At 37.9% G+C, this 16864-nt stretch overlaps 1 protein-coding gene across 1 annotated transcript; it reads left to right on the top strand.

Moving 5' to 3' along the window:
* The first annotated feature begins 12619 nt into the window (after positions 1–12619).
* LOC137728721 (caffeoyl-CoA O-methyltransferase) lies at positions 12620–14273 on the top strand. Its single transcript, XM_068467470.2, has 5 exons — positions 12620–12816; positions 13032–13111; positions 13265–13409; positions 13530–13661; positions 13795–14273. The coding sequence occupies exons 1-5, from the start codon at positions 12724–12726 to the stop codon at positions 14086–14088; spliced, it is 744 nt and encodes a 247-aa protein (XP_068323571.1). The 5' UTR covers positions 12620–12723; the 3' UTR covers positions 14089–14273.
* Positions 14274–16864: the final 2591 nt, after the last annotated feature.

The raw sequence follows: 16864 nt of genomic DNA, 5'->3' as shown, positions 1-16864 counted from the left end.
CTTGGACCTTCCTAAACGTCTCCAAAATGTCCTTCTCCTGCTCCTCCTTCTTTGTTTGCATGAATCTACTAGGAAAAGGCACATTGAAAGGAAAAACATTAGTAGGAACCGAATTTGACACATTCTTACCCTTTTTGGATAAATTGGACAGGTTGGGATCTTTAGAAACTTGCGGCAAAGGTATGTCCACCTTTGCCGTGGGTTGGCTTGCTTCTTCCTCTTCAATTCTCCGTTTTTCATCCTCTTCGGGGCTTGATGGTGATGGTTTGGATGTACTGCCAACTTCTTTTCCACTTGTCAAGGTGATTGCGTTGGCCGTTTCGAAGCCTCCCTTTGGGTTTGGAATGGTTGAGCTAGGGAGCTTGCCTTGGTCTCGGAATTGCCCTACAAACTCCGCAATCTGCCCAATTTGCTTCTCCAATTTATCCACCCTCTTGTCCTGGTTTTGCATGGCCTTGGCTTGATTCTCTTGCCCCTGAGACAAATTAGTTAGTAATTTAAGAAGTGTATCATTATCTAGGGACGTACCTGAAGCATTAGGGGCAGATTGTTGTGAAGCATGTGTGGGTGCATATGGCTTGGTGAAGAACCCCGGGGGTTGTTGTCTAAAGCCTCCTTGTTGTGGTGGTTGCTGGGGCTCCCTCCACTTGAAGTTCGGGTGGTCTCTCCAACCTGGATTATAGGTGTTCGAGTACGGATCGTTCCTTGGTTGGTTTTGGCCCTGAAATCCAATGGCGTTGGCGCTTTCCCATCCACCACTTTCTATGAGCTGTGGGCACTTCTCAGAAGCATGTCCTTGGATCGAACACACCCCGCATACAACTGGTCCTTGCACCCTCATTCCTTCGGCCATCTGAGACACAATGGAAGTAAGATTAGCTAATTGTGAATGAATGTCGGGTGTGGAACTTACCTCATGTACTTGTTGTCGTGGGGGTCCTCTTTGGCCTACTCCTTCGTACTGTTGAGCGTTCAACGCTCGGTTAGCGATCAAAACCTTAGCATCCCTGGGTGTCTTGTCCACCAATGCTCCACCCGCTGAGGCATCGAGCATTTGACGTTCGATAGGTAGGAGCCCCTCGTAGAAGTATTGTAGAAGCAACTCCTCCTTCATCTGGTGCTGTGGACACGAAGCAACAAGAGATTTAAATCGTTCATAATACGTAGGAAATGACTCACCTTCTTCTTGTTGAATCCCACTTATCCTTTTACGCAAAAGGATGATTCTAGAAGTTGGGAAAAACTTCTCCAGAAAAGCCCTCTTCATGCTCTCCCATGATGTGACGGTTCCGGGAGCTAAGTCGTACAACCAATCCTTGGCTTTGTCCATCAAAGAAAATGGGAAAGCCTTCATCTTCAATATGCATCCGTCGACGTTGACGGGAGTCATGCTCGAGCACACCACCTCAAATTCTTTCAGGTGCTTGTTCGGATCCTCCATGGACAACCCATGGTACTTCGGAATATGGTGAAGCAAGCTTGACTTCAACTCAAACTCATCGGTCTTCCCTTCGGCAGGTGGGGGATATTGGATACACAAAGGTGCTGCATTATCCAATCCCGAGGCCGAAAACTCCTTAAGTGTCCGGGTATCCACAGCCATGACTTGTGGTTCTTCAAATACCCTTGTCGTGGGTTCCTCAAATGCACCTGTCGTGGCCTCTTCTTCTTCAAGGTCAGATTCCGGACGTTGTGGACTTGGTTCGTGTGGCTTCCTCTTCCGTCTCAAAGTCCTCTCAAAATTGCTGTCAAAATCAGAGATATGCTCACGAATCGGTTGAGAACTCCGAGTCATGCACTAGTACCTAAACAAGGAAAACAAAACAAGGTCAGAATTCTTAACAAAAACTAAATTAAACAGAAAATAACAATCCAAGGGATTAGCAAAGTTGCTAATCCCCGGCAACGGCGCCAAAAATTTGATGCTAACTAATTCAGCACACAAATTAAAACCCTCTTGTGACAATTGTAGTAAAGATGCAAGTAGGGATCGTTCTAGACCGGGGATTAGGAGGGATTACTAATTCACTTGGAAATTGACTCAAAAACGTAAAACAAACGTTAAAACACTAAACTAGACTCAAAGAATGCCAAACTAAATAATAAAACACTAAAACAAATCAAAAGACTCAAAGAATACAAAACACTTATAAACACAAACTAAGACACGTTCTAACTAAATTGGACACTAAAGTAAAGGGGGATTGAGGTTTTGACGAAATTAAACTAAATGCAAAGATTGAAATTAAAAGGCAGAATATAAATATGAATGTGATGAAAATATGGATGAATGCTAGCTAGAAGGTTCTTCTCCACACATGTTACACTTGCATACCATTTGATTTTCAGTTGGTCTTTCGATGAATTATGAAACTCAACACCCCGGGTTAATTAGGTCCGCTTAAATTAACCGTCAAGTTTTCCTTAAGTTAATGAATTGGATGATTGCATGCGACAACCCAAAGCATTCCCCACAAGTTCCCTACATGAATTGCATAATAGAGATACAAGCAAGAATCATTAAGCATCATGAAAACTATAAGTGTTGACGAGGCATTCGTTACTATGATTGCATGAAACTTATGCCAAGAATTTATTTAACGCGATTGTTTATAAGCAACCTCCACTACTTGTGAATATAAGTTCATAACTATTAGGTGAAATTCACTTATATTCTAGCGTCATATTCATGCATGAAAATTAAGCGTGCACTCTCAATAAACATACACAAATAAGTTATCAATCAAGCAGTTAAACAAATTGAATCCAAAATACATGAAATTCCAACCAAAAGTAATCAAATCATATTGCAAGCATAAACATGGTTTCGAATCACCCCCTAACTAAATAGGGATTTAGCCTCTCATATTCACAACAAGAAAAATAAAATTGAATTTAAACATAAAGAACAAAGGATGGATTACACCTAGACTGCCCAACGATTCCACGTGAATTGGTGCGCGTCTAAGCTCCTCTTTTCTCTTCTCCTTGCTGCGGCAGATTGGTTGTGGCTGGTTTTTGGATGTGTTTCGGGGTTGGGGATGGATTTAGGGAAGTGTGGTGGTGCGGCAAGGTGGTGGAGTGATGGAGGAAGGTGTGTAAGGTGGTGGAGAGTGGTGGAATGGCTGCGGCAGTGATGGGGGAAGGCTAGAAATTGGCGAGGATGGAAGGAATATGCACGGATTATCGAAGGAAAAATGGAAGAGAATCTGTGATGGTGGCTGCGGGATGGAAGAATGGGAGAAAATGGGTGATGCGGCTTCAAGAATTAGGGTGAAAAAAATTGATGTCAATGACCGCTAGGGAGGATATGGCTTAGAAGAATTAATGGGATATGTTGCTGCCGCCAAAAAGAAGAAAATAAAATGGGATGGTGGCTGCCTCAATTAGGGTGGATGATAAAATAATTTATTATGGTCAATGGCTCATTGAAATATGAATGAATGGGATCTTGTTTTGCGGCAAGAATCATTTTTATGTTTTCTTAGGGTTTATGACAAATGGGGGGGGGCCACGGCTTAGAAGAATAATTTAGGGTGAATGATGAATATGGTGCGGCTGCATGGGGAAAATAGGATTATTAGGATGAATGGCTGCAATGGCTAGGGGAAAGGCACGGCAATATGGAGAATTAGGTTTTTGTGGCTGAATGATGTGTGAGAAGTGAATGAATATTGCACTAGGATTAGGAAAAAGGTGCGGCTAATTGGTGGAAACCCTAGGGTTTTAGAAATTTAAACCCTAGTTTGTTTTTATTAACTAAAATTCACCTAAAGGCTGCTAGAATTTAGGAAATAAAATCAGAAATTAAAGAGGGAATAATTAAAAGGTGCGGCTAGGGTTAGGTTAGGAGAGGGAAATAGGGTTTAATTGCACAACATTGGACAAAAGTGCCCCCCCCCCTTGCACGGCAAGGGAAGGGAATTAAGGTTAAGGCACGGCAAGATTGTGTAATTGGGCTAGGGCCTTGGTTTTGTGTCCTAAAGTGCATACAAGGCCTTCAAAGTGGCTAAAAAATACGGACGTTTAAGATTAGGAAAGGTTACCAAAACGGGAAACTTAGGGTTAACTTTCCTACTTCAAGTAGGAAACCTTGTTTGAGTAGGATTCCTCGTTTTGGTAAGAATTCATCGTTGGAGTAGGAATTCGTCGTTTCTTCACGTCTTCAACTCATTCATTCCTCTTTCGCTCCAAAAGACTCCAATTTGCATCTTCTTGCACACTTTGACCTTATAATCTGAAAATACACAAAAATGGCCTTAAACACTAAAATAACTAAATAAACACAACATAAATGCACGAGAACAAGCTACTTAAGTCGCATGAATATGCTCCTATCATGTATGTTGGCGGTGATCGATAGCTCTATAAAAAGCCAAGGCGACGCGTCCACCGATTCAAAGAGCCGGATTTTTCGGCGTAAGTTAGGCGACGCTCCCTCGGCTTTTCAGAAAACGCGTTCAACTTTGTCAAAAGATTTCTGACAAAGCTGAAAACACGTGGAGACCATCATCGCAACTACACATCTTTAGCAGACAAGCGCAAAGTTCGGCGACGCTTTCTCTGCTTTTCAGAAGACGCGTGCAGCTTTGTCAAAAGGAGCCGCATCTGCACTACCACGTGTCGTTCAGAAAGCGAAGGGGCGTCGTTCAGAAATCGAAGGGGCGCCTGCTCAGAAATCGAAGAGGCGTTTTCAAAGATCGAAAAGGCGCCACTATTTCAAAAAGCCGGAATTGCGGGATCAAAACGTTTGTCGACAAGGGTAAAAAGTACCACCACTTGATATTATCTCTATATATGTCGACCTTCGTCTTTTATGGCAGGGCAAACCTGAAGAAAATGCCCAACTCTCTCTCACCTCTGAGGGCGCACTCCCAGCAAAGCCTTTCAAAATACTCAATTCTTTCTTCTTCCCCAAAGATGATACCAGATGCCTGGAGTACAGATGACCCAGGAGGAAACAGCACAACAAATACATGTGCTGATTCATTCACCGCTTCTTCAAAAGCAAAGGTATCTCATATCATCAAGGTCAAAAGCAAAAGTATCTCATATCATGCTCTTTCCCTGTCTTTTTCTTTGTCCTTGTTCTTACTCGCATGGCAAAGTAAAAGAAGCAATCAGCCGGCACTTGGAGTCAGTCTTCCGATCTGGAGCCAACTGCCTGGAATCTATTCCTGATTGCTTACCTAGCGTTGCTCTCGAGTAGTCATCTTCAACGGTTGATACACTTCCAGAGAAGGGACCACTTCTGCAAAGGGGAGCGAGTAAGGCAAGTGAAAATGATACATTGAAGCATGTGGAGACAAACTTAGGCTGAGTTATCCTCCAACCCTTTTCAATACGAATTGGAAAGATTGAACAAAGAAACAGACCAAAGGAGTAAGCTCAGACCTTCGGAGGAGACCAAAAGAACCATCCTGCTGCCCAGTTCAAGAAGTAGCACAAAGGAAAATCAACGATGGGCAGAAACCAGTTCAAGAGTAAGCCTGTGGAATCACAAAGATCAAAGCCTCAATGCAATTACCAAGGAGAAGATGGAATTTACACTCTATAACCAGATTTGCGTCTCTAAACTCTTCTCTTTGTTAATTACATTATGCCATGTTTAATATGTTTAGTTGCTTTTTGTGTGTTTACTTATGTTTTGTGTGAATCCATGCTTAAAACATTGAGGACAATGTTTGATTTAAGTGTGGGGGGGTAACTAAACTAAAGTGTTTTGATGCAAATTCGTAGGGTTTTATCCACCATAACTTCTAATGTTGTTCCTTGCTGTTTTAAGGTGTTTTTAAGTTGTTTTAGAGTGTTTTAGTGTGTTTTGTTTTATAATTCGAAAATCCCATAAAAATTTGAAAAATTGTTTTGAAAAACCCAAAAAGAGTTGTTTTAAAAGTCGTTTTTGTGTGTTTGTGTCTTAGGGTACCTTCCAACACAATGATAAGGATTTGGTTTATAATTGCATGACGGTTAGAAAGAGTTATAAACATAGAGAAAAGTTTGATTTACTCTTGGTATATGCTTGGTTATGGTTATAATGTATGACTTCACATGCAATCATAAAAGAAAAATTCGTTTTTGTAACATGCTTGAAGGAAGAAACTCAAACAAACGCTACATCCCTGTGAGACTCGAGCCATTACTTTCTTTGGAGAGTTATTTTCTGTGATTTTTTATTTTCTAAAGTTGTTGCATGATCTCATTATTCCTTGCTTGGTTGCTACTTAGAATGCAATTGTATCATGATAGAACTAAATGCTAGAACTCATGCCCATTTCATTCAAAGCATGTTATTGATTTGCATAACACATATTCAAGAAGAAGTTGTGTAGTGACCACCACCATAGCCAAATAGCCTTACTTCCCATACTTCGTATATGTTGTAAGTTTTAACCCCGTTGAGCCTTGCTTAGCCTTTATTCTTTGTTTACCCACATTTTCCTCACCTAGCCTAGTTTAGGACAATCCCCACCCTTGTTCTTAAAAGATAGTGAGCATGACTTAATTGAATTCCTTTTGAGTTACATTATGAAAGAAAATAAGTGTGGGGGAGAGAATGTTTAAGTGTTTATGTTTTGAGATTCAAAAGAAAAGAAAAAGAAAAGAAAAAAAAAAAAAAGAGAAAAGAAAGAAAAAAAAAATGAAAGAATAAGTGATTGAAGAAAGGTTCCAAAACACCAATTCTGGGCGTAAATTGTCTAAATTCTCCCTTTTTGTTCAAAAGTTGAGTTTTCATTCAAAAGTGAATTCTAAGTTGATTCAAATGCTTTGCTCACTATTTCTTTAAAAACCTTTGTTTTCCATATCCCTTCTTTGTTATCCACATACCCCAAGCCCCGTTACAACCCTTGACTTCTATCTTGAGTGTTGTGTATTTTAATTTGTGGAGTTTGAACTTGGTATGAGCATATGGTATCACTGGTTCTCGCGTCTAAGTAGTAGCATTCCATTCATGAGATCATATCTAAACATGCTTATTAACTCCAGAAATTGCTTCCTTTGAAATACATATATGTGAGTGTTCGTTTTTATGATTACATCAATCTTCTCACATATACCTAGTGTAGGGTGTGTAGTCAGAAAATCTGTGTGAAAAACGAGAGTACATCTAGTAAGAAATTGAGGGAATTCTCTAAGGCATGTTACTACATTCAAAACATGGTTTTAAATGCTTAATTGTGAACTAGTATGTGGTGACTATGAGTAAGAATGTACTTAAGTGTAAAGATGGCTCAAATCTGTGAGAATAATGATTTTTAATTTGTCATGTGCATTGGAAGTCCCTGATACGATTGTTGGAAGGTGTAGGTTGTGTTTTGTTCTTTTTGTTTTGTTTTTCTGTTTTGCTCGAGGACTAGCAAAAGCTAAGTGTGGGGGTATTTGATAGGAGCATATTTATGCGACTTAAATGGCTTGTTCTCGTACATTTACGTTATGTTTCTTTAGTTATTTTAGTTCTTTATGCTTCTTTTGTGTGTTTTCAGGTTCTAAGGGCAAAGTATGCAAAAGAATGCCTTTTGGAGCCTTTTGGAGCAAATTAGAGATTGGAATGGATATCATATGCTTGGAGCCAAAAGGATGGACGAAATTGAAGACTTGAAGTAGGAAAGTTAAATCCTAAAAAGACCTCATGTTTGAGCATCATTGAAAACTCCTACGCATTTTAGAACACAAAAACAACATTCCTAGCAACCTTAGGACATTGTCGTGTGTTTCCTTGTGTCTCCCTTCCTTGCCATGCAAGGAAGGGCTTTGTTCCCTATTTTAAATACTTAAACACTACCACTTATCATTCACCACTTATCATATCATACATTCATTTATCACTTATCATAATCATTCACTTATCACTTAACATATCATACACTTATCACTTATCACTCATAATCATCTACACATTTCAACCATTTAAACACATGTACTTCACCTACAACATCCACCTACTTCACCTACAAATGACATAGCCATATGTTCCCTCCACTACTCCTATAAATACCCTTGCATTCATTCACTCCCCACTCCATCTCCATTTCTCACACCACAACTAACACAAACACTTCCCCTTAGAATCCAAAACCGTGAGTCCCCCTTCCACTTCTCCTCCATTGCTTCCATTTCCACCACTCCTCTACCATTTCCATAATCCCCCAAACCTCACCTTAGACCTTGTGCTACAATAACGAGGAAGATAAGAGGGCCTAAACGTTCATACAATTCAAGTTTGAGTTGTTGGAATGTTTAGGTGTTTCTTTGATTTCAAAGTTTAAATTCAATTCTCTTTGTTTTGTACGTATGAGGAATGGAAGAGAAGAGTGCCTAAACGTTCATACAATTCAAGTTTGAGTTGTTGGAATGTTTAGGTGTTTCTTTAATTTCAAAGTTATGAGGAAATAAAACCCCCTTTAGCTAGGGGGTGATTCGAAACTATGTTTATATTTGCAATATGAATTGATTAACTTTCGTTGGAATTTCATAAGTTGTTGATTCAATTTGTTTAACCGTTTGATTGATAACTTATTTATGTATGTTTATTAAGAATGCGCGCTTAATTTTCATGCATGAATATGACGCTAGAATATAAGTGAATTTCACCTAATCGTTACGAACTTATATTCACAAGTAGTGGAGGTTGCTTATAAACAATCGCGTTAAACGAATTCTTGGCATAAGTTTCATGCGTATTCCATAGTAACGAATGCCTCGTCAACACTTATAGTTTTCATGTTGCTTAATGATCTTTGATTGTATCTTTATTGTGCTGTTCACGTAAAGGACTTTTGGAGAATGTTGTGAATTCCGTTGCGCTAACCCATCCAATTCATTAACTTAAGGAAAACTTGACGGTTAATTTAAGCGGACCTAATTAACCCGGAGTGTTGAGTTTCATAATTTATCGAAAGACCAACTGAGAATCAATCTTGTATGCAAGTGTAACATGTGTGGAGAAGAACCCCTTGGCTATTCCACCATCCATATTTTCATCACATTTATATTTACGTTTTGCCTTTAATTACAATTTGTGCAATTTAGCTAATTTCGTCAAATCAAACCCCCCATTTGCTTTCCTGTTCTTTAGTGCTTAGAATATGTTTAGTTTATGTTTTAAAGTATTTTTTTTTGTTTTTTGGTTTGTCTTAGTGTTTTAAACTTTAATTTTGCATTCTTTGAGTCTAGTTTAGTGTTTTAACTTTATTTTACGTTTTTGAGTCAGTTTCCAAGAGATTTGCAATCCCTCCTAATCCCCGGTCCAGAACGATCCCTACTTATACTTATACTACAAATCGACAAAAAAAGGGTTTAATTTGTGTGCGTATAAATCTCGCATCAGGCCCCTAAGGGGGGTGGATTGTAACATCCCACATCGCCTAGGGGAGTGATCCTTATATGTATATTCTCATCTCTACCTAGCACGAGGCCTTTTGGGAGCTCACTGGCTTCGGGTTCCGTAGGAACTCTGAAGTTAAGCGAGAAGGGGGCTAGAGCAATCCCATGATGGGTGACCCACTGGGAAGTTGCTCGTGAGTTCCCAAAAACAAAACCGTGAGGGAATGGTAAGCCCAAAGCGGACAATATCGTGGTACGGTGGTGGAGCGGGCCCAGGAAGTGATCCGACTCGGGTCGGGATGTGACAATACAACTATAGCCCTAGGGTTTAATCTCACTGATATGATAATGTACTAATGTTTTTTTTTTTTTAAGGTGGACAACTGGTGGCAAGCTAGGGTTATCCACCTTTTCTGGGGGGCCAGGAAGACTCACAGAGACATTTCAGCCTCCTCTTGGCCACGAATCTAGCTTCCACACTAGCAACGGGTTTCGAACCTGAGACCTCCAGTTTTTAGTTTTAAGTCTTGTAATTCACCATTTACCATTGGGCCACTAGCTCATGGCTATGTACTAATGTTTTATTAGGTATGTAATACTTGAAAGACAAATGTGTTTTTATGTTTTGAAGTAATATTTATGTGACAAAGTGGTATGAAGATACTAATTTAATTTTATGTTTATCATGTGATTATTTATTAAAGTATCATATTTTTTTTTAATGGGTAAAGGATCGGGCCATATTACCAATTAATATTAATAGGTCGAGTTCGGGTTGGGTTATATTACTCATTCATTTTAAAGGGTGTTACACGACATGTAACATCCCACATCGCCCAGGGGAGTGATCCTTATATGTATATTCTCATCTCTACCTAGCATGAGGCCTTTCGGGAGCCTACTAGCTTTGGGTTCCATGGGAACTCCGAAGTTAACCGAGTTCGTGTGAGATCATTCCCAGGATAGGTGACCCATTGGGAAGTTCTCGTATGAGTTCCCAGAAACAAAACCGTGAGGGCGTGGTCGGGGCCCAAAGCGGACAATATCGTCCTACGGTGGAGTCGAGCCCGGGATGTGACAATTTGGTATCAGAGCCTAACCCTAGCCGCATGTGTGCCGACGAGGACGTCGGGGCCTTAAGGGGGGTGGATTGTAACATCCCACATTGCCCAGGGGAGTGATCCTTATATGTATATTTCCATCTCTACCTAGTATGAGGCCTTTTGGGAGCTCACTGCCTTCGGGTTCCATCGGAACTCCGAAGTTAAGCGAGTTTGCGCGAGATCATTCCCAAGATGGGTGACCCATTGGGAAGTTCTCGTGTGAGTTCCCAGAAACAAAACCGTGAGGGCATGGTCGGGGCCCAAAGTGGACAATATCGTGCTACAGTGGAGTCGAGCCCAGGATGTGGTGGGGACCCGGGCTGGGATGTGACACGACACGTTATCATGTATGTCAAGAAAATGACATGAACACGAAAAACACGACACAAACACCAGTCTAAATTGCCAAGGCTAGATATAATAGAGAAAAATAGTGAGGATTATTTTTGCACTCATATTATTTCAAATAATAAAAGAAAGCAATGATGCTCTGCCTAAGACGTAAGCACACTTATCAAATCTCGTAAATATTGTCTATTTCACAACATGAGTTATCATTTTTCTTTTCTTTTTTAATATAAAAGACAAAAGAAGGTTCAAAAGTGGAAGAAAGGAGGAAGTGGTCACCTACTGCGACGCCTAAAAGCCAAGTCCATCCCACTCCCACCAACTTATGTTTTAAATTGGAATGAAAGTGGATCCTACCTAACCATGTTAAATTCTATTTTTTTAATGGAGTAACCAAGTTAGCTTTTTGAAATTGATTAACTAACTAAGCTCAATATATATAATTATAGCAATAATGTCATTCTTACCATGTTTTTGTATCACAATTGTATACCACTTTAGGTGACATCTGATGTGTACAGTCACATTATCTAAACTAATTAGCATTTAATTTCAAAATATTAATCAATAATTAAGAAAAAGATTGTTAATTAAATGATGATTGTGGTATACGAGGAGTTTCTTCTGCACCTAAGATCATTTAAGTGTTTTAATTAATAAAAAGATTGAAATTAAATAATGTAGCTTGTCCAACCCATCTACCACCTAAGATGGTAAAGAAATGTGGTATAAAATTGTAGTAAGAATAGCATTACTCTAATTATAGTCCAAAACATGAAAGTGTCAAGTCATACATGATAATACACCAAGGAAATTGGTCATCCATTCCAAATTTTTCACAAACATGATGCATGTTCGAATTCTGTTTGACTCTTTATAGAAAAAAAAGTTCACTTTTTTTTCTTATATTACAAATCACTGTTTGAGACATGTGAACTTCTAGGAAAAAAACTTCGAATTGGAAGGGTGATCCTCCCGGTGAATGTGAAAATATGTTATAGAAATTACAATAAGAAAAATTTATGATTACTCTTAAATTACAATTCCGTGAAATGAGGCATGACTTTTTATATGTGAAAAATCAAATAATTTTGGTTTCAAGTGTACTTTTAAAATACATAGTATAATACTATAAATTCCACATTGTGCAGTTTCTCTCATACGTTTTCGTGAAGAAATCTTAGTGAGTGTATTATTTCCATTTGATTAGCAAATTGTGGCTGCAATTCCACCAATATAAGGCAAAATAATGATGACGTGATAGCCACAAAAGATGGTGTCACCAAATTAGATTTTGATTTTTTTGATTTTGAAATTAAATATAAACATTAACTAATAATTTTTTACTGTAAAATATATGACAAAGAATAGAATGTGAAGATTATGAAAAATGGGAAGACCTCATCCCACCAAAACCCAACCACAACACGTCCTACAACCGATGATGATACCATTCACCAGATCGGTGGGCCCCGATTTGCAAAGCATTGAGTCTTATTCCACGAACTGGATCCCCTCTTGGGCTTTGTAAAATGAGTCTCCTGAGTAAAGGATCCGGACCACTAAAATTTGATCTAACAGATACAATTATTATAATTTTTAGAGAAGTCCCTTATTTGAAGCTGTTGGATTAAATTTCAATGGCCTGAATCATTTGCTCAAGAAGCTCAGTTTACAAAGCTTAGGAGGGGATCCTGTTCCCTTATTTCCAAATTAACTCACAAATCTTGAGAGCCCAGCCAGCCACTCACCAACCCCGGACCGGTTCCTGGTGGCAGGTCCAACCAGCCATCCGGTTTGAACCGGAGACTGCACTCCATATATATACCCATTCTTTCCTCTTTAACAATTCAGGTTCATCTTCCTGTGTGAAACCTTTTAGTCATATAAGAGAAGAAAATCTGGTGCTATCCAAAGCGAAGTAAAAGAAAAAAAACACAGAGCAGCAATGGCCGCCAATGGAGAGGAGCAGCAAACTCAGGCAGGAAGGCACCAAGAGGTTGGCCACAAGAGCCTTCTCCAAAGTGATGCTCTTTATCAGGTATATATTTTCGTAATCTTGAGGGCGATTTTTGATTCGAGCAATCATAATCTAATATAAACTACCACGATGGAATAAAATGGAATATAAACTTGGGTGTCAAGGGAAAACTTCCCTCGTCAACTTGGCTATGCGTAGGCATGCAAAAATTGGAAGGTGGTTAAGGTTGATGACGAAGCTCATGCTTTGGATTTTGGGTTTTTATTTTTGTGCAGTATATACTGGAGACAAGTGTGTACCCAAGGGAGCCTGAATCCATGAAGGAGCTCAGAGAAGTGACTGCAAAGCATCCATGGTTTGTGAATTTTCATTTAATTTTCATCAATTACCTAATTAAATTCATTAATTTCAGTTTTTTTTTTTTTTTTTCTGGGAGATTAATTTTCAGATTTTTTTTTCTTAATTTGTTGTTTATAATTTCAATTTTTTTTTTATGGAAAATAAATAGGAATATCATGACCACATCAGCTGACGAAGGCCAATTCTTGAACATGCTTCTCAAGTTGATCAATGCCAAAAACACCATGGAGATTGGAGTCTACACTGGCTACTCCCTCCTTGCCACTGCCCTTGCCATTCCTGATGATGGAAAGGTCAATTTTCATTGCCTCACCTTCAACAAAAAGAATACCTAAAAATATTAAAAAAATAAAATCATAAAACTTGAAACTTATTAACAGTTTTGTATATTGATTGATTTGGAACTGTCACAGATCTTGGCCATGGACATCAACAAAGAAAATTATGAATTGGGTCTTCCGATAATCGAAAAGGCTGGTGTTGCCCACAAGATCGACTTTAGAGAAGGCCCCGCCCTCCCAATGCTCGACTTATTGATCGAAGATGTAAGTATCAAATTTTCCAAAATTGTTCGCCTAATAATCTAATATTTTATCTCGTTATATCCGAGGAGACAATGTACCATCATGGTACGTGAAACGCTTTCTTTGGAATTCAGAATTAATGTTGGTATTGCAGAAGAAGAATCATGGGTCGTACGATTTCATATTCGTGGACGCAGACAAAGACAACTACATCAACTACCACAAGAGGCTGATTGATTTGGTCAAGGTTGGGGGTCTCATTGGCTACGACAACACCCTATGGAATGGGTCTGTGGTCGCGCCCCCTGATGCTCCACTCCGCAAGTACGTCAGGTACTACCGGGACTTCGTGCTCGAGCTCAACAAGGCACTCGCTGCTGACCCTAGGATCGAGATTTGCATGCTTCCTGTTGGTGATGGCATCACTCTCTGCCGTCGGATCAAATGATCGACCAACCCTAATTGGTCTGCCAATTATGCATATATGATGAAGAAAAATGGTGTTTCTTTTTATTATTTTTCTTAATTTACTTTGTATTTTGGATTGATCGTGAATGTTCATGTGGGAGAATTATTATAAGGCAAAATCCCATGTCAAAATTTGCTGCCATAATTTACTTTCTAGTTGCTTTTGCTTTCTGGGTTAAATTTTGTTTGACGTAAACATGGAAGTGTCCTTCTATTACAGTTATAGAGAGGAGTGTTAGCTCTTACATCACGGCATAGTTTCGAACCCCGTCGAATTTCTAATCTAACATCTAATTTAACAAATCTATCGTTTGATAAAAAACAAAAAAGAGTAAAAAATGACTTAATAAGAATCTTCTAGTTGAAGAATTTCAGAAATAAAAAATCAATAGAAATTTGTCATTGTAGGGCTTGTGGTTATGGTGCGGGACTCCATCCACCAACTCACCAACTCACCAACTCACCAACCATTTTTGTTGACAGCCTTTCTTGTTTGTTCATATTTGACCTTTTGTTCTCTATAATTCTTTCCTTTTCTATTAAAAATTTTCGCCACGATAATTCATTTTTTCACAGATCGAAAATATTCATAGAGGCATTTCAACCTCTCCTTAGACATCATCGTGTGATTCATAAGCGTCAGGAATCAAAATCAGGACGTACCGTGTGAAATAAAAGCCTGTAATTAGTCCCCAACTATTGAACCACTCTGTGGTGGTTTCTCTATAATTCTTTTAGGTTGAGACTTGGTGAACGACTTTAATCTCATATATGTTAAAAAAAAAATATATCAATAATGTTTGAGGCAATATTTTGCATCAAGTTTATCCGCCCAAAACTCTCAAATTAATGTTGTACGCATGGTTAGAGGCTTATTTGTTAGAAATATTAAGGTTCTGAAAGTAGGTTCATAATTGAATAAAATTGGCATATTATTTAATAGAGAAATTAGGTTCTTGACACACCTCGACTCGGAATATCTACTAGGATCCCGAATCGAGCCGTGTTGGCCGACATCTGGAAGGTGACGAAGCCATAAAGTGTGATAATTTATAAAATGTGAATAAATTAAAATCTAAAGTACTATGTATCACGCGTGAAATGGGTCCAGACCCGTTCACCACGCACTCGTTCCCAGAAACAAAACCATGAGAGCATGGTCAAAACTCAAAGTAGACAATATCGTGCTACGGTGGTGGAGCGGGCCCAGGATGTGATGGACCCTGAGCTGGAATGTGACAATTCTCATAACTAATTTTTGTTAGAAATAATTGAGGTTCAAAGTAGGTTCATAGTTGAATAATTTGGGCATATTATTTAATATAGAAATTAGGTTCTCATATTCCTAATTTTTCTATTTCATTAATTGAAACTTTTTTTTTTTAGCAAATCTTTTTAATTTTTATTCACGTTATTATTTCAATAATAAACATTTACATGTCAACATATTTAAATCTTTTAATTAAAAATTATTTAATCATTTTCAAATAGATCAATTTAGTGTTGTTGTTGTTGTTTTTTTTTATTTTCTTTTTTTAGCAAACGATATTATCTCCATTAAGAAGAGGGGGTGGGCTTAGCCTTACAATATGCTACCAATAATATGGTTCAAAATCGCATTTGGTGAAAATCAAACATAAGACCTCTCGTTTACAAGTTAAAAAGAATACTAGTAGACAGTAGTAGTAAGTGGCAAATCAATTTAGTATTCGAAATGTTACATTGATATATTTATATTTATGACTAAATTTTGTCATAATTTCTTTTTTTTTACTTTAGGGTAAATTACATATCACCACCTTGGGTTTAGATGTAATTGCAACATCACATATCATCTTTAAAACATTTCAATCTCATACATTCGTTTTATTTTAGTTACAATTTATACACCTAGTAGTTAAACCATCAATTTGATCGTTAAACGATGACATGGTAAATGTGGATTTCATATTTTTACTAATATGTCAATTAATTATGTCATGTGAATAAAAATTTTTTTTTTTTTCTTTTGAAGTTTCTTAGATTAATGGGACATAAATTAACAAGATCTTTTTGCAGGATTTTCAAAGTTTGTTATGCTTTAGATTTAATTAGTGAAAATTGTAGAAAGTAGTTTGATCAAATATCTAAAAGCCATGAATGTTTGGTATAAAAATTTCAAATAAAAATTCCCCAAATCATAAGTTGCCATATGATACTATAGAGAAAAAATGACATGAAACGCGTCTCAATTGGGGTTGAACGCAAGAAACATTATAAGCTTATCGGAAGTTTTTCTTTTGTGTTTTATTTTATTCAAACAATATTGGGGAAGGTACGTCCAACACATGACCTTGAGGCTTGAATGCCAGAAAAGCTCTTAATCAATAAAACTATATTGAAAATTTTATTCGAACTGAACTGACTGAAGTTTTCCTGTATTTGGAGCGGAGAATCCAACAAAGATAACATTAGATTAAACTGCCGATTTGCTTTCTGAACCATCAATTTCTCTTTCAACTTTTAAATTGAAAAATTAAAGATTTAAACTAATTTTTTTGACCGATTTGCCCCTACTGTTAATTTTTTATTCATTCTATCTAAATTTTTATTAAATTGAAACATGCACACAATATGTGAAAATAGTTTGTTCACTTCATTTTTTTAAATAATTGAAAACTTCAGATTTCTAAATACAAGCCTATGCAAATATATGTGATTCTATAACTTTTGCGTCTGAAAATCTTACAAAATGACGCTTTTGTCCACAAAGGAGA

Source organism: Pyrus communis, chromosome 10, assembly GCF_041283825.1.
Source record: "Pyrus communis isolate YQ-2024b chromosome 10, ASM4128382v1, whole genome shotgun sequence".
Classification (NCBI taxonomy): domain Eukaryota; kingdom Viridiplantae; phylum Streptophyta; class Magnoliopsida; order Rosales; family Rosaceae; genus Pyrus; species Pyrus communis.
The sequence above is the reverse complement of the archived record's forward strand: the minus strand, read 5'-3'. Positions and strand labels throughout refer to the sequence as shown.